Raw genomic sequence first — 19,065 nt, 5'->3', positions numbered from 1 at the left:
TATAGCTGCAAAATTACCTTGAGGCTTTTGAAGTCAATCCCCTGCCCACCCTCCCCCCCCAGTGAATTAAATAATTAAATGTATAACTAAACTAATCCCGCTTCATATCCTGCCATTCTCTGCACATTCATACACCTAATGAAAAGCCTCTTAAACACCTCTACATTGTATTTGCCTCCACTATCACCTCTGCAGTGCAAACCAGACACCAGCAGCTCTACATTAAAAAATCTACCAGTTCTCTGCTTTGAACATTGCCCCTCTCACCTTAAATGCTTGTGCTCTAGTATTAGATGCTTTGAACTTGGGAAAACATTACCAGCACTAGTTACTCCATTGGTGCCTCTCAGCCTTGTAAGCTTCTGCCAGGTCTCCCCTCAGACTGCTGCAGCAGAGAAAATGGCAGAGTCCAACCGTCCCTTGTAGCACATACCTAATCCAGGCAGAATCCTTATACACCTCATCAGCAACATCTCCAAAGCTGCTCTATCTTTTCCATAATGGGTGACTAGAAACAAATGCAATGCTCCACATTCAGTGCAACATTAACCTATCATCTCTTCAACTCAGTGCCTCAACTAATAAAAGCAAGCATGTCCCATGCCTTCTTTGCTACCCTATCAACTTGTGCATCCATTTTCAGGGGGTTATTGATTTGGACTCCAGTGACTTGCCATTAACAGTACTCCCTCTTCACATTAAATCTCATGAAGTGCAAACCTTCACATTTGACAAGTTTAAACACCACCTGCCATTTCTCTGCCCACAACTGCAACTGACTTAAATCCCACTGAATCCTTTCATAATCTTCTACACAATGCATAACATAACCGATCTTGTATGCAAGATTACTGACCCATCTATCCTCTTCATTCAGGTCGTTTATATCACAAACCCCATACAGATCCCTACAAACCTCAAGCTAAAATAAGTTCCATTAATAAGTTACCCTCTTTCTTATATGCGCAAGTCAACCCTAAATCAAATAGTCAAACCATTTTGAGCCTTTTGCTTTCATCTTCTTGATGAGCCTACCATATGGGTCAAACCTAAAATCCATGTAGACAGCACTCAAAATTCTACCTTCACACCACAAAAAAAAAAATCCAAGGGGGTAAGACACTACTTGTTCTATACAAAGCCTATTAGAACTAGAGGTCATAGGTTAAAGGTGAAATATTTAAGGGGAAGCTGAGGGGGGAACTTCTTCACAGAGGGTGGTGCAAGTGTGAAACAAGCTGCTCGTAGATGAGCTGAATGCATGTTGGATTGCAACATCCAAGAGAAAATTGGATAGGTACATGGATGGGATGGGTATGAAGAATAAGGCAGAATAGGACTTGGTCACAATAGGTGAGCTGAAGAGCCCGTTTTTGTGTGGCAGTGCTTGATCTACGACTATGACTCTACAACTGTCCTTAATTCACCAAGGTTTTCCAAATGCTCATAGACCCTATTTCTAAGAAAGAATTCTCTTACCACTAGTAAGCCACTTTGTTAACTTCCCCATCACTGATGCTAGACTCACTAGTTGAGTTTCTAGGAGTATCTTTATTTCCCTTCTTGAAAAAAAAAAGAACATTAGCAACTCACCAGTCTTCTCGGCCCTTGCCTGTGGCTGGGGAAATGGAGGACACAAAAATGCTGTCAAAACATCAGCAATCTCACCTCCTGCCTGTCTCAGTAACCTGGGGTATTCCCCATCGTGCCTTGGGGGCTTATCCATCTTCTATTTAGGTTTTTTTTTCATGCTTTATATTTCTCAAGCAGTCCCTTAACAGGAAGGCTACAGTGCAAACTCTGAAGCTATTTTATCAACACACACAAACAGCTGGAAGAACTCAAAAGTCAGACAATATCTATGGAGAGGAATAAAAGTCAAAGTTTCAGACTGAGACCCTTTATCATGACTGGAAAGGAAGGGGGCAGAAGACAGAAGGTAGGGGGAGGAGAAAGAGTACAAGCTGGCACATGATAGATGAGGCCAGGTGAGGGAGAGAGTGGGTGGGTAGGTAGGAAATAAGAAGCTGGGAGGTAATAGCTGAAAGAGGTAAAAGGCTGAAGAAGCAGTCTGACTGTAGAGATCAAGAGCTGAAGAAGGATTCTGATCAGAAAGGATGGAGGACCATGGAAGAAAGGGTAGGAGGGGTCCAAGGGGAGGTGATAGACAGGTTGAGGAGAAGAGAAGGGGTAACAGAGGAACCAGAATGGGAATTGAAAAGGAGAAAATGGGGAAGGGGGTAGTAATTACTGAAGGTCAGAGAAATTGATGTTCATGCCATGATAAACCTGATAGCATGAACACAGATTTCTCTAATCTCCGTAATTAGTCCCCCTTCCACTTATCATTTTGACTCCCCTCTGATACAGTATGCATCCCTGGATGCCAAACTCCCATCTGTGACCTTTCAGCTACGACTCAGCGATGCTAACAATGTCATACCTACAAATTTCTAACTGCTCTACAAGATCTACCTTTTTTTGTATACACCATGCATTCAAATATAACACATTCAGTCCTGTATTCACCACCCTTTTCAATTTTGTCTCCATATTACCAAGATAAATTCTTATTCCTTTCTAAACATTTTGGCGTAATTAATCCTGGCAATCTCTGAAAACTCTCTGCACTCTCCTTCCCTTTTACTTTCACAAACTGTTGAGCCTCAACCCCCAACTCACAGCTTTAGTTATGTGATTAATCAGGACCTGGTCCCAGCACAGTTCAGGTAGGGCCCATCCCATCATTTGGATAGACAGTCTGACTAGGAGTCAGCATGAATTTGTGAATGGGAAATCACACACTTTGATGTGCGGTCATGCACCTTGGTAGAAGAAATAAAGGTGTAGTCCACTTTCTAAATGGGGAGAAAATTTAAAAAATAAGAATCAGAGGTGCAAAGGGACTTGGGAGTTCTTGTGCAGGATTCCCTAAAGGTTAACTGACAGGTTGAGTCAGTGGTAAAAGCAGCAAATGTAATGTTAGCATTAATTTTAAAGAGAACTAGAATAAAAAAGCAAGGATATAATATTGATACTTTCTAAGACATTGGTCAGACTGCACTGGAAGTATTGTGAGCAGTTTTGGGCCCCTTATCCAACTAAGGATGTTCTGGCATTGGTGAGGGTCCAGGAGGTTCACAAGAGTGATTCTGGGAATGGAAGGGTGAACAAATGAGAAATGCTTTATAGTACTGTGCCTGTACTAGCTGGAAGTTGGGGGGGGGGGGTGAAATCTGATTGAAACCTATTATTAAAAAGCCTAGATACAGTAGATATGAAGAGGATGTTTCCCATGATGAGGGAGTCTAGGACAAGTGGGAACAGGCTCAGAATAGAGGGATGCCCATTTAGAACAGAGATGAGGAGGAATTTCTTTAGCCAGAGGGTGGAAAATCTGTGGAATTCACTGCCACAGATGGCTGTGAAGGCTCAGTCATTGGGTATATTTAAAGCAGAGGCTGATAGGTTCTTGATTAGTCAGGACATCAAAAAAGGGAGAAGGCAGGAAAATGTGGTCAAGAAGGATAACAAGTCAGCCATGATGGAATGGTGGAGCAGAGTCAATAGGCTGAACAGACTAATTCTTCTCCTATATTATGGTCTCATCAGTCCAGGCAGTGAGTATAGGAGCTGAGACATGACGTTACAGTTGTATATGTTGTTGGTTAGGCCACACTGTTACAGAAAGACATGGGTAAGCTGCAAAGAGTGTACAAAAGATTTACAAGGATGTTTGTGAGGGCCGGGTGAAAGGTAGAGGTTGGCCAGGCATGCTCTTTATTCATTAGAATGTAGGTGAATGAGCAATGACCTTACAGAAATGTTTGAAATTATGAGAGGCATAGATAAGGTGTGCAGTAACACTCCCCCCCCACCCCACAAGGTAGGGGAGACCAAAACTATGGGGCATAGTCATGGGGTGAGAGGAAAAGATTTATAAAGGGAGTCAAAGGGCAACTTCAAGCAGACGGTGGTGAGTATATGGAATGAGCTGCCAAAGGATACAGTTGAGGCAGGAACAATAGTATTATGTTACAGAGGAAGATGGGCCATAGCTTCATTTCAACTGCCTGTGTTAGGCCCATATCCTGAGTGGCCCCGTGGTCAGCATGGGTTCATTGGGCTGAAGGGCCTGTATCCATGCTGTACTTCTCTACCAATCTTCTCCCATTATACCAGCAGTTGAATAAATCACTTTTCCATCTGTATTGTCCAACAGAAACATTCCACACCATTTCTAATCAAATTACTTACTGATACTTGTATCAAAATGTTTAAGACACTCTGTCACTGAATTCTTCAATGGATGTTTCTGAGGCAGGCTTAGGTGATATGGAAAAATAAACATTATGTCGATAACAACGTTGTGTATAAGCTGCAAATAGAGGAAAGTCATGAGAAAGAACAGTCTGCATTCTCTCATTAAATGGATAAAGACATTTCGTTTTATCAAAAGTTAATTTCCAGGAAGGGGAAAATGACTACATTTGGCCAGTATCAGGGGATCGATTCATCTGGGGAAAGTGTATGTGGCTCCATCAATCTCAATCTCCATATTTCCTTCTGGTGTTAAGTGTTAAGAGCCAAATCTCTACTGGTTCTGAGCATTCTCATTCCTCCATTATTCCTTCCTGTAACCTACTCTCTCCACTGCACACCAAGGGCAATTTACAGTGTTTCGATTAACCTGTCCTGCTCGGTTTCTGTAGGTGCCACAGGCAAGCTCACCAATGCCTCTACTTCCTCGGGAGGCCAAAGAAATTTGACATGGTGGCATGCAGTATGGTTAGCACAACACTTTACAGTACCAACGATCTGGGTTCACTTCCTGCCCGTCTGTAAGGAGTTTGTATGTTCTCTCTGTGACCACATGGGATTCCGCTGGGTGCTTCGGTTTCCACCCACAGTCCAAAGATGTACCCATTGGTAGGTTAATTGGTCATTGTAAATTGTCCCATGATTAGGGCAGGGCTAAATCAGGGGTAGCTGAGCAGCATGGCTCGAAGCACCAGAAGGGCCCACTCTGCTTTGTATCTCAATACCATCGACCCTCACCCATGTTTATCAATGCACCATAGAAAGCGTCCATCTGGTTGCATCACAGGTTGGTAAGGCAACTGCCCTGCTCTGACAAGAAACTTAGGAGTTTCACAGCTCAACACATCAGGGACCTCCCCCTCCACTGCCTCAGAAAGGAGCCAACATAATCAAAGAGCCAGTGAAACCTGGACATTCTCTCCATTCCCTGTTCTCATTTCTGTAAATTGGGATTCACAGAATTTCAGAAAGCTATTCAGATTCAAAGTTAAACAAAAGTCTAAAATGATTATGAAAGAGCACTGTGTACAAAAAAAGTTCTTTGATTTTGCTTCAGTGTAAGAACTAGAAAGATGCCTTACCTTGAGTGCAAGCAAGTCTTTGTCCAAGCTATAACCGATTAAAATAGCATCAGCACTGAGGATTCTTAGTAATGTTCTCTGAACATCACCAAGGGTTGTTTTTGCGTTCATTAAATCCTCTTGGGATATTCCAGAAAACCTACAAAATGACGTTAAGAAAAAGAATTCACATCTTGGATAGGATAGTAAAAACAGATGCAGGAAATACTGATCAGGACAGGCAGCATTTGTGGAGAGATACAAAGCGAATCTTTCAATTGGGGTGGCATGTAGCAATGTGGTTAGCACAATGTTTTACGGTACCAGCAACCTGGGTTCATTTCTTGCTGTGGTCTGTAAGGAGTTTGTATGTTCTCCCTGTGATTGCGTCAGTTTCCACCAAGATTCCCAAGTAGTACAGGTTGGTATGTTAATTGATCATTGTGAATTGTCTCGTGATGAGGCCAAGGTCAAATCAGGGGCTGCTCAATGCTATATCTCAATAAATAAACTACAGCAACTTTTCATCAGAAATTCAAATTTATAAAAGGATCACTAAACTGAAACACCATCCCTTTTTTTCCTCCGTACATATGCTGTCTGACCTGCCAAGCATTTCTAGCATAGAACTGAAGGATTACAGAACAGAAACAGGATTTTTAGCCCATGTAGCAAATGATAAGCTGTTATTCTGTCTCATCCCAGTGAGTTGCAGCTGGACCATAACCATCTATACCCCTCTCATACATGTACTTGAAACATTTCAGAGAAATTTGTTTAAGCAAACCTGTATTCTCCAATTCCACAAACGCCCCATCCAATGAGTTAAGATCCCCCTTCAAGTTCCTCTAAAATGTCACCTTTCACCCTTAACCTATGACCTCTAGTTCTAGTCTCACCCAAACTTTGTGGGGGGGGGGCCTCCTTGCATTTACCTCATCTTTTCCCCCTTAATTTTATACACCTCTTAAATCTCCCCTCATTCTTCCACACTCCAGGGAAAGAAGTCTTAACCTATTCAAACTTTTCCGATAACTCAGGACTCAAAAGACTGCGCATGAAGTGATTAGTGGAATGAACTGCATAAACCTCAATACAAGGAGTATTGTAGAAAAAGCAGATGTGCTCAGGGCATGGATCAACTCATGGAATTATAATATTGCAGAAGGTAGTGAGAGTTGATTTAGAAGGGGCAGGACTGACAGCTCAATATTCTGGGATCGGCTGTTTTAGACAGGACAGAGCAGGAGGGATTAAAGGGCGAGTGGTGGCATTACTAGTCAGGGAAAATGTCACATTAGTGCTCAGTCAGGACAGATGGGTATGACCATGTTAACAGAGCTATACTATTGACCATCCAACAGTTCACAGGATTCAGAGGAACAAATTTAGAGAGATCACAGACTATTGTAAGAAACGCATGGTTACAGTAGGTGATTTTAACTTTCCAAATATTGACTGGGACTTCCATACTGTAAAAGGACTAGATGAGATAGAGTTTGTCAAATGAGTTCAGGCAAGTTTCCTTAGAGTCATAGAGAAGTACAGCACAGAAACAGACCCTTTGGCCCATCTAGTCTATGCCACAACCACTTAAACTACTTATACTCCCATTGCCCTGCACCAGGACCATAGCCCTCCATAACTCTACTATTCATGTGCCTTTCCAAACTTTTCTTAAACCTTGAAATTGAGCTTGCTTGCACCACTTGTGCAGGCAGCTCATTACACACTCTCACAACCCTCTGAGTGAAGAAGTTTCCTCTTAAACTTGCCTTTGTAGTCCCACTCAACCTCAGTGGAAAACGCCTGCTTGCATATACCCCATCTCCACCTCCACCCCCACCCCCCCATAATTTTGCATACCTCTATCAAATCTCCTCAGTCTTCTACACCTATTCAATCTTTCCTTATAACTCAGGTCCTTCAGACCCAGCAACATCCTTGTGAATTTTCTCTGTACTCTTACAAGTTCTGGGAAAGATTGGCCTCATCCACAGGCTGAGACTCAAGATTCAAGAAAGGCCAATGTTGATGGTATCAAAAGAGATCTGGCAAGTGTGCATTAGGACAGGCTGTTTTCTGACAAAGGTGTACTTGGTAAGTGGGAGGCCAAAAGTGAAATTTTCAGAGTGCAAAGCTTGCATGTCCCTGTTAGAATAAAAGGCAAAGATAAGAGGTTCAGAGAAGCTTGATTTAAGAGATATTGAGGCCCTGGTTAAGAAAGAGCACAGTAGGTACAGGCAGGTAGGAACAAATGAGGTACTTGAGCAGTACAAGAAATGCAACAGAAAACTTAAAAAAGAAATCAGGAGAGCTAAAAGAAGGCATTAGGTTGGCCTAGCAGACAAGATGAAGGAGAGTCCCTAGAGATTCTACAGATATGTTAAGAGCAAAAGCAGAGCAAAGGACAAAATTGGTCCTCTGGAAGATCAGAATGGTAATCTATGCGTGGAGCCAAGAGAGATGTGGGAGATCTTAAATGGAATTTTTGCATCTGTACTTACTCAGGAGGTGGATACAGGCTCGATAGAAGCAGCAGCGAGGCCATGGACACTGTACAGATTACAGAGAGGTGGTGTTTGCTGCTTTGAGGTAAATCAGAGTGGATAAATCCCCAAGGCCCGAAAAGGTGCTTCCTCAGACACTGTGGGAGGCTAATGCAGAAATTGCAAGGGCCCTAGCAGAGATATTTACACCATCCTTAGTGACTGGTGTGGTATTGGAGGATTAGAGGATAGCAAATTTTGTTCTGCTGTTTAAGAAAGGTTCTAAAAATAAACCAGAAAATTATAGGCCAGTGAACCTGACATCAGTAGTGGGAAAGTTATTGGAAGGTATTCCAGGGGAGCAGATCTGAGTATCTGGTTAGGCAGGGACTCTTTGGGGATAGTCTGTATGGCTCTGTCCATGGTAAGTCACGTCTAACCAATCATACAGAGTCTTCAAGGAAGTTACCAGGAAAGTTGATGAAGGGAAGGCATTGGATGCTGTCTAGGTAGAATTTAGCAAGACATTTGACAAGCTCCCACATGGGAGGTTTGTCAGGAAGATTCAGTCGCTTAGGTGTTTAAGGTGAGGTAGTAAATTGGATTAGACATTGGCTTTGTGGGACAAGCCAGAGAGTGGCAGTAGATGGCTGTCTCTGATTGGAGGCCTGTGACTAGAGGACTGCCACAGGGATTGGTGCTGGGTCTGTCATTGTTTGTCATCTATATCAACAATGTGGTTAATTGGATCAGCAAAATTGCAGATGACACCAAGATTAGGGGTGTAGTGGACAGCGAGGAAAAAATATCAGAGCTTGCAGTGGAATCTGGACCAGCTGGGGGGAAAAAAAAACAGGCTGAAAAATGGCAGATGGAATTTAACGCAGACAAGTCTTTGCACTTCAGCAGGACCAACCAGGGTAGGTCTTACACGGTGAACAGAGGGGCAATGAGGAGTGTTGCAGAACAAAGGGATCTGGGAATAATTCATTGGACGTGATGGCACAGTTAGATAGGGTCATAAAGAAAACTTCTGGCACATCAGCCTTCATATATCAAAGTACGAGTACGGGAGATGGGATGTTATGTTGAAGTTGTACAAGACATTGGAGAGGCCTAATTTGGAATATTGTATGCAGTTTTTGTCACCTACCTACAGGGAAGATGTATACAAGGTTGAAAGAGTACAGAGAAAATTTAAAAGGATGTTGCCAGGACTGGAGGACATGAGTATAAGGGAAGATTGAATAGGTTAGGACATCATTCCTTGGAACATTGAAGATTGAGGGGAGATTTCATGGAGGTATATAAAATTACGAGGAGGATAGATAATGGAAAAAAGCCTGTTTGTATTTACCCTGAGGCTGGATGGAACTACAACTAGAGGTCATGGATTAAGGTGAAAGGTGAAATGTTTAAGGGGAGCATGAAGGGGAATATCTTCACTCAGAGGGTCGTGAGAATGTGGAATGAACTGCCAGCACAAATGGTGCATACGAGTTCGATTTCAACATTTAAGTTTGGATAGGTGGATGGGAGGGGTGTGGAGAGCTACGGTCCAGGTGCATGTCGATGGGATGAGGCAGCTAAATGGTTCAGCATTGAGTGGATGGGGTGAAAGGCTGTACTCCTGTGATTCAAGGCTTTACTTCATCTGTGCTGTACTTTTCTGACTCCATCAGCAACAGCCTGGTAAATTTTCTCTGTGCTCTTTCAATCTTATTGGTATCTTTCCTGTAGGTAAGAGACCAGATCTGTACACAATAATTTAAATTTGGCCTCCCTGATCTCTTATAAAACTTCAACATAGCATCCCAATTACAGTAGTTAATTCTCTGATTAATAAATGCTGATGTCCCAAAAGCTCTCTTTATGACCCTATCAGTAACAGGTCTTTAAGGAGTTATGGACATGTATTCCCAGATACCGTTATTCTACCATACTCCTCAATGCCCTGCTGTTCACTGTGTATGTCCAACCCCAGTTTGGCATCCCACAGTGCAAGGCCTCACACTTGGCTGTATTAAATTCCATCTGCATGCAGATAATATCCACCGTCTTTTCTTCAACTTTCGCGGTAACCTCCTTGAAAAAAATGGTTAGACAGAACCTACCATGTCATCTGTAATCAAGCCCTAGCTTTCAAAATACTTGTCTATCCTGTCACTTAGAATACCTTCCAAAAGTTTACCCACTACTGAATCAGGCTCACTAGCCTACAATTTCTCAGTCAATTTGAGCCTTTGAGCAACCAATCAATATGAGCTATCCTTCAGTTCCAGCACTTCACCCATGGTCAAGGAAGTTTTAAATACATCTGCCAGGGCTCCTGTAATTTCCACACCAATCTTCCACAAGGTCCAAGGAAACACCATGTCAGGCCTGGGGACATATCCACCCTCATTTGCCTCAAGACAGCAAGCATCGCCTCTTCTGTAATATGGATATGGTCCGGGATCTCACTATTCCGGTAAATTGAAGGGATTAAAGGCAGATAGATCACCAGGGCCAGATGGTCTGCATCCCAGAGTGCTTAAGGAAGTAGCCCAAGAAATAGTGGATGCTTTAGTGATAATTTTTCAAAACTCTTGAGATTCTGGATTAGTTCCTGAGGATTGGAGGGTGGCTAATGTAACCCCGCTTTTCAAAAAAGGAGCGAGAGAGAAACCAGGGAATTATAGACCGGTTAGCCTGACTTCGGTGGTGGGGAAAATGCTAGAGTCAGTTATCAAAGATGTGATAACAGCATATTTGGAAAGCGGTGAAATTATCAGACAAAGTCAGCATGGATTTGTGAAAGGAAAATCATGTCTGACGAATCTCACAGAAATTTTTTGAGGATGTAATTAGTAGAGTGGATAGGGGAGTGTGGATGTGATATATTTGGATTTTCAAAAGGCTTTTGACAAGGTCCCACACAGGAGGTTAGTGTGCTAACTTACAGCACACGGTATTGGGGGTATGGCATTGATGTGGATAGAGAATTGGTTGGCAGACAGGAAGCAAAGAGTGGGAATAAACAGGACCTTTTCAGAATGGCAGGCACTGGTTAGTGGGGTACAGCAAGGCTCAGTGCTGGGATCCCAGTTGTTTACAATATATATTAATGGCTTAGATGAGGGAATTAAATGCAGCATCTCCAAGTTTGCAGATGACACGAAGCTGGGCGGCAGTGTTAGCTGTGGGGAGGATGCTAAGAGGATGCAGGGTGACTTGGATAGGTTAGGTGAGTGGGCAAATTCCTGGCAGATGCAATTTAATGTGGATAAATGTCAGGTTATCCACTTTGGTGGCAAAAACAGGAAAACAGATTATTATCTGAATGGTGGCCGATTAGGAAAAGGGAAGGTGCAACGAGACCTGGGTGTCATTATACACCAGTCATTGAAAGTGGGCATGCAGGTACAGCAGGCAGTGAAAAAGACGAATGGTATGCTGGCATTCATAGCAAGAGGATTCGAGTACAGGAGCAGGGAGGTACTACTGCAGTTGTACAAGGCCTTGGTGAGACCACACCTGGAATATTGTATGCAGTTTTGGTCCCCTAATCTGAGGAAATACATTCTTGCCATAGAGGGAGTACAAAGAAGGTTCACCAGATTGATTACTGGGATGGCAGGATTTTCACATGATGAAAGACTGGATCGACTAGGCTTATACTCGCTGGAATTTAGAAGATTGAGGGGGGATCTTATTGAAATGTATAAAATTCTAAAGGGATTGGACAGGCTAGATGTAGGAAAGTTGTTCCCGATGTTGGGGAAGTCCAGAATGAGGGGTCACAGTTTAATGATTAAGGGGAAGCCTTTTAGGACCGAGATGAGGAAAAACTTCTTCACACAGAGAGTGGTGAATCTGTGGAATTCTCTGCCACAGGAAACAGTTGAGGCCAGTTCATTGGCTATATTTAAGAGGGAGTTAGATATGGCCCTTGTGGCTAAAGGGATCAGGGGGTATGGAGAGAAGGCAGGTACAGGGTTCTGAGTTGGATGATCAGCAAGGAACATACTGAATGGTGGTGAAGGCTCGAAGGGCCGAATGGCCTATTCCTGCACCTATTTTCTATGTTTCTATACTTTTGCCTCAGTTCTATAGACTTTAGCAAATACTGATGCAAAAAAATAAATCCACTCCAGATATTCCCCCATCTCTTTGGCTTCATGATAGATTACCATGCTGATCTTCAAATGGATCAATGTTGTCCTTTTCTATCCTTTGCTCTGAAAAGCCCTTGGGATGCTCCTTCACCTTAGTTGCCAAAGCAACCACAAGCCACCTTTTAACCCTACTGACTTTCCTTTGATTTCCTGTTTTCTTGAATTTCTTGTACTCAAATGACTCATTTATTCCTTACTGCCTATAGCTGCTATGCACCTACTTCTTAACCAGGGCCTCAATATCCCTCAAAAACTAAAGTTCCGTAAATCTGTAAACCTTGCCATTTATTCTAACAGGAACATACAAACTCTGCCCTTTCAATATTTAACATTTTAAAGCCTCACACTTTCCAAGCATCCTGTTGCCAGAGAACAACCCATCTCTGCCAGATTCTTTCTCATACCATCAAAACTGGCCTTCCTCCAATTTAGGACTTCAACCTAAGGACCAGCCTATCCTTCTGATCCATTAGAAAACTGTCTCCAACACCATCATTGACTTTATCAATTCTGGAGAATTCCCGTCCGCTGCCACCAAACCTTTACCCAGTGCTGCTTGCTTCTACCCCCTACCCAAGATCCACAAACCTGACCAACTCTCAGGGTAAGCCTATTATCTCCACCCACTTATGCCCCACTGAACTCTTGTCCTCAATTCCATGATTCCATTCTATCTCCCTTGGCTCAGTTCCTTCTCGCGTACATCTGTGACACATCTCATGCTCTCAGTCTCAACAACTTTCAATTCCCTGGCCCTGACCACCTCTTTTTCCCGCCATGGATGTCCAGTCCCTATACACTTCTATAACCATCAAGAAGGCCTTAAAGCTCCCAGATTCTTTCTCAACAAAAGAACCAACCCATGCCCCTCCACCACCACCCTCCATCTTGCAGAACTGCTCCTTACCCTCAACAATCTCTCTTTCAGCTCCTCCTACCTTCCCCAAACTCAAGGGGTAATCATGAGCACCTGCATGGACCCCAGCTATGCCTGCCTTTTTGTTGGCTATATAGAACAGTCCATTCTCAAAGCTATCCCCAGTAATGTTCTCCAACTCTTCCTCTGCTACATTGATCACTGCATTGGTGCTGCTTCCTGCACCTATGCTGAGCTCATCAATTTCATCAACTTTGTCTACAACTTTCATTCTGCCCTTAAATTCACTTGGTCCATTTCTGACAACTCTCTCCCCTTTCTCAATCTGTCTCTATCTCTGAGACAAACTGTCCACAGACATCTTTTATAAACCTGCCAATTCCTACAGTATCTTGACCATCTATCTTCCCACCTGGTCTCTTGTAAAAATGCTATTCTCTTTTCTGTTCCTTTGTCTCCACTGCATCTGTTCCCAGGACAAGGTTTTCCTTTCCCAGGACATCAAAGTTCCTTTTCTCCACCATTGATGCTGCCCTTACCCACATCTCCTCCAGTTCCCGACATCCATGCTCATCCCATCTTCCCACAAACTTAACAGCAATAGAGTTCCTCTTGTCCTTACCTACCACCCCATGAGTCTCCACATCCAACACATCACTCTCCGCAATCTCCACCATTGCCAAAGGAATCCTACCACTAAGTATATCTTTACCCCCCCCATTCTGATTTCCTCAGTGATCGCTCCCTCCACGATTCCCTTAGCCATTCATCCCTCTCCAGTTATTCCTGTAAGCAGCCAAAGTGCTACACCTGCCCATTCATCTCTTCCAACACCTCCATTCAGGGCCCCAAATAGTCCCTCCCAAATATTCCATAGCTGGGACCGCCATGAATTGGATTAAGAAAACTTTCCTTAATACATCTGAAACTTTATCCCATCCAGGCCTTCTTTTAAAAAAAAGGGTCCCAGTCAATATGTGGGAAGTTAAAATTACTTACTATCACAACTTTATATTTCTTGCGACTGTTTACTATCACTCTACAAATTTGCTCCTTAATCTCACTAAGTACCGGGTGGTCTAAAATTTAATCCCACTAATGTGGTCATCTCTTTCTTATTCCTCATTTCCACCCCATATTAGTTCAGTAGACAAGCCCTCCAATCTGTCCTCTGAGCACTCTCGTGACATTTTCCTCTGACAAATGCCACCCCTCCCCCTTTAATCTCTCATATCCAAAACAACAGAACCGTGAAACATCACGCTTCTTGCCCTGCACCTCCTACAACCAAGTCTCATTAATGGCTACAATATCATAATTGTATGTGCTGATCCATGCTCCAAGCTTATTTGCCTTCCCTATAATACTTCTGCATTGAAATAGACATACCAGAGAACATTAGTCCCACCATGCTTAACCTTTCGGTTCCTGTCTTTGTACATAGCCTAAAAAACACATTTCCCCATAAGCCTACTGTACTAGCTGTCTTTCTGTCTTTGCACTCTAGTTCATATCCCTCTGCAACTATTTTAATACCACCCCTCCTACCCCCTCCCCACCCCCCAGCAACACAATATCCAGCATTCATGCAAGAATATTAGCTTCCAGCCACTTCAGGTGCACACTGTCCTATTTGTATAGGTCCCACCTTCCCTGGAGAAAAGCTTACAGATCCAAAAATCTGAAGCCCCCCCCGTGTACCATGTACCACATTATAAACTGTATTATCTTCCTAGCTCATGAGCATATGGCACAGGTAGCAATCCTGAGATCAGCACTCTGGAGGTCCTGTCCTTTAACTGAGCATCCAACTCCCTGAACTCACTCTGCATGACATCACACCCTCCCAGCCTATGTCATGGGTCATAATCTCTGGGTCCTCACCCTCTCACTTGAGAATGCTATGGACTCCGATGTCCCTAACCATGGGAGGCAACATACCATCTTGTTCTCATCCATAGGATCTCCTGTCTGTTCCCTTAACCAATGAATCCCCTATCACTGGAGAGGAATAAAGTCAACATTTCAGGCCAAGACCTTTTATCAAGACAGGAAAGAAGGGGGAAGAAGCCAGAACAAGATGTTGTAGGGAGGGGAAGGAGTACAAGCTAGGAGGTGATAGGTGAAGGGGAAGATAGGTAGGTTGGGAAGGGAGGATGGAGTGAGAAGCTGGGAGTGATTGATGGAAAAGGTAAAGGGCGGACAAAGGAACCTCAGAAGAGAGAGGACCATGGGAAAAGGGGGAGGTACCAGAGGAGGGTGATAGCCAGATGAGAAGGCTAAGAGGGAAGCCAAAATTGGGAATGGAAAAGGAGAATAAGGGGACTATGTAGTGGGGGAGAAATCTGTGTTCATGACATCTGGCTAAAGGCTACCCAAACGGAATACATGATGCTGCTCCTCTAAGCGGAGAGTGGCCTCATCATGGCAGCAACAACCATGGACTAACACATCAGAATAGGAATAGGGAGTGGGATTAAAATGGTTGGTCACCAGGAAATCCTCCTCGGTGCACAGAGTGAAGGTGCTTAGCATTTGGGGTCTGCAAGCATCTGCAGCTGGATGCAATTCTTGAAAGTGTAGTCAACTGGCAGTCTCCTTGTCATCCTACATTCCGTAAGAGCAGTCCACTGACCTGACTGTCCTTCCTTCTGCTCTAACTCTGCAACAAAAACCTGACTACAACTTACCTTGGCCTCTACCTCTTCTCACTGAAGCCACCAGTCAAAGTCTTATCTCCCCACTCCAACACTGGCCACTCCACTTAAACTTAACTTCTTACTGGGCCTTGCAATGCCTAATTACTCAAAGATCTCAAGCTCTGCTTAAAGTTCTGACAGGCCTGATTTGCTTTATGAATCTTGCACTCATTCACCAGAATGGCTCATACAATCTCAAACTCTGCTGAAACTTCATAACCACACATCTGATATTTGCAGATTTCCACTAGCTGTTGTTCTTTGCTTTTGGATGATAGCTCAATTTTAAGCCATTAAACCAGGAACATGTGTAAATGGTGAGCAATACTTACTTTGTGTTGTAATCAATTACTTCATTCTTTGGTTTAACTAACTCATCATAAACCACTTCAAGATCAGCGTTGATCACACTGACACGAGCCAGTTCAGCTCCTTGTTTTGTGTAGCACTGTAAGAGAAAGGTTGGTACACACACACACTATTGTGAGAATCAAGGGACATGTTGATCGTGCCAAGGTAAATGAACGGCCATGACCTTTTTGACCAGCACAGCAAGTTGAAGGGCATCAAATGTTTTCTTCTGTTTCAATTTCTTATGTTCCTTTTGATGTAAATACCCCAACAGGGCACATACCTGACCCAGCAGATGCCTTTCAGGTAAATGTCGGTCATAGATGTCATTCAGGTATGGGGAGGTCTAGATACTGGAATGACATTCAAGTCCAAGCACAAACTTGCACTGGAGCAAGGTACTATTACACAGAATTCAGAACATTCAAGTATGCCTTTTAGAACAAATGGTTTATACTAGTTCAAAGTAAATTTATTATCAAAGTATGTATATGTCACCACATACAACACTGAGATTTATATTCTTGTGGGCAAAATCAGTAAATCAATAATAAAATCAATGAAAGACTGCACCAACTTGGGGATTCAGCTGGTGTGAAAAAGACAAACTGTGCAAATACATAAAGAAACAATAAATAAATAAATAATAATAATAATTATTGAGAACATGAGATGAAGAATCTTTGAAAGTGAGTGCACAGATTGCAGGAATATTTCAATGATGGGACAAGTGAAGATGAGTTGGTTCAAGACCCTAATAACTGTTTCTTAACCTAATGGTGGTGGGTCTTGAGGCTCCTATACCTTCTTCCTGATGGGAGAAGCAAGAAGAGAGCATGTCCTGGGTGGGCGAGGTCCCTGATGATGAAAGCTGCTTCTTTGGGGCAACACCATGTAGATGTGCTCAATAAACACAAAATAATCTGCAGATGCTGTGATCAAAGCAACACTTTCAGTACGCTGGATGAACTCAGCAGGTCGGGCAGCATCAGTTAGAAATGATGAGTCAACATTTCGGGCCTCAACCCTTCATCAGCACTGAAGAATGAAAGATGGGGCAGGATTTGAAGAATGCTTGTAGCTTCAGTTGAAAGACCAGTAATTTGAAAGACAAAGGGGTGAGGGAGGGGAAGCACTTACGCCATAGCCCTGAAAACAATGGGTAGAAGAAAAAGGAGGCAGAACCATGAGGGATCTGGAGGAGGGGGCAGAGTGAAATAGGGATAGAGGAAGGGAGGGGGAGGGAATTACCGGAAGTTGGAGAATTCTATGTTCATACCAAGGGGCTGGAGACTACCTAGACAGTATATGAGGTGTTGCTCCTCCAACCTGAGCTTAGCCTCATCATGGCAGTAGAGGAGGCCATGTATGGACATATCTGAATGGGAATGGGAAGCAGAGTTGAAATGGGTGGCTATCGGGAGATCCTGTCTGTTGTGGCGGACGGAGTGGAGGTGCTTGTCGAAGCGGTCCCCCAATCTGCGTCGGGTTTCACCGATGTAGAGGAGGCCGCACTGGGAGCACCGGATGCAATAGATGACCCCAACAGACTCACAAGTGAAGTGTTGTCTCACCTGGAAGGACTGTTTGGGGCCCTGAATGGTTGCAAGAGATGAGGTGTAGGGACAGGTGTAGCACTTACGCTTACAGGGATAAGTCCCGGGTGGGAGATCAGTGGGCATGGACGTGCGGATAAGGGCGTCGCGGAGGGCGGAGAGGGAAAGATGTGCTTAGTGGTGGGGTCCTGTTGAATCCTAGTGGATCAGAGCACGTTGACAGCATGGTTTAGACAGATAAAACACATGATTAAAGTATTTCCCCGCCCCCCCCCCCCCCCCCGAGACCTACATTGCATTTACTTACTACTTCTGAGTTTACTGCATATATGCCAGGATTCCCATCAAGAGGCAGTAGCTTAAGATAAGTCTTCACAAATCCATCAAGATTCTCTTTTTGATTGTAGACATGCAACTAAAAGACATAACCAGAATTAAATACCCAACATTCAAGGAGAATTTCACAAAAACAGAACATCACATCCCAGAATCTCAAAATTGCTGGATCAGAGTGAACCAAGGTCAATCTTTCATTAACCAGCCATCATGGAAACTACAAGCTTATGTTGACCCACTACTCATTAACAATGCACAAGGTACCAGAAATCCAGATAACGGAGCTATACAATGGAGAGAGAGCCCTTTCAGTCCTTCTTACCCATGATGCCCATCTGTGGCAAGTAATACTATTTGAAATAAAATAGAGCTTTGACCAGCGACCAATCCAGGCATCAGAAGTTTGAGAGGAAGGGATTTCCCTCGGATCCACTGCCCGAGTAGAAATGGGCAGCAGCAGGTCGCGGCAGTCATAATAGAGCTTCGGTCAGTGACCAACCCACGTTTGGGATTGATTAGCAAGAGCATATTAAAGGAAGGCAGGGACAAGTGCAGCAGCCATCATCAGAGTGGTGATCTTGAGGCTTCAGCTCTTCAAGGCTTCAGTCAGAGTAATCAAAGAAAAGCTCTAGGTTTTTTTTTCCTTCCCGTCTTTATATCTGCTCAGCTAGGGCAGTAGAGATGCCAGTCAGGATAGTGGAATGCTCCTCTTGCAGGACATGGGAAGGCAGTGTCCCTAACTACAACTGCGGGAATTGCATCCAGCTGCAGCTTCTAACAAACCACGATAAGGATGAACGCCGAAGCACTCGGCAGGCTGAGAGGGTGATAGGTAGGACATTATAGACAGATAGTTACACCCAAAGTGCAGGGCACAGGAAACTGGATGACAGTCAGGCGTGGAAGGGGTAAAGTACCTCAATGGCCATCCCCATCAACAACAGATATACCACTTTTTGATACTGTTGGTGGTGGGGTGGGGGTCCTAACCTTACAGAGGAAAGTCACAGTGGTCAGGTCTCTGGCACTGAGTCTGGCTCTGACTCAGAAGGGAAGGGAAGGGAAGGGGGGAAAGAAGCACTCTGTGGTGATAAGGAATTTGTAAGTTAGGGGATTAGACAGAAGGTTCTGTGGGCAAGAACAAGATTCCTGGATGGTATGTTGCCTCCTGGGTGCTGGGTCTGCGACATCTCTGATTGAGTCCTCAGCATGCTGAAGT

At 43.7% G+C, this 19,065-nt stretch overlaps 1 protein-coding gene across 1 annotated transcript in view; it reads right to left on the bottom strand.

Moving 5' to 3' along the window:
* Positions 1-19,065, bottom strand: part of LOC140197782 (RNA exonuclease 1 homolog) — a 69,168-nt gene that overhangs the window by 1,732 nt on the left and 48,371 nt on the right. The window contains exons 12-15 of the mRNA XM_072258229.1: positions 17,818-17,925; positions 15,936-16,051; positions 5,403-5,541; positions 4,258-4,378 (exon numbers count right to left, since the gene is read on the bottom strand). Coding sequence (XP_072114330.1) covers positions 4,258-4,378; positions 5,403-5,541; positions 15,936-16,051; positions 17,818-17,925 — 484 coding nt within the window. The remainder of the gene's footprint in view (positions 1-4,257; positions 4,379-5,402; positions 5,542-15,935; positions 16,052-17,817; positions 17,926-19,065) is intronic.

The sequence above is a fragment of the Mobula birostris genome, chromosome 5, assembly GCF_030028105.1.
Source record: "Mobula birostris isolate sMobBir1 chromosome 5, sMobBir1.hap1, whole genome shotgun sequence".
NCBI classification, from domain to species: Eukaryota; Metazoa; Chordata; class Chondrichthyes; order Myliobatiformes; family Myliobatidae; genus Mobula; species Mobula birostris.
This window is presented reverse-complemented; position numbering and strand designations above follow the sequence as displayed.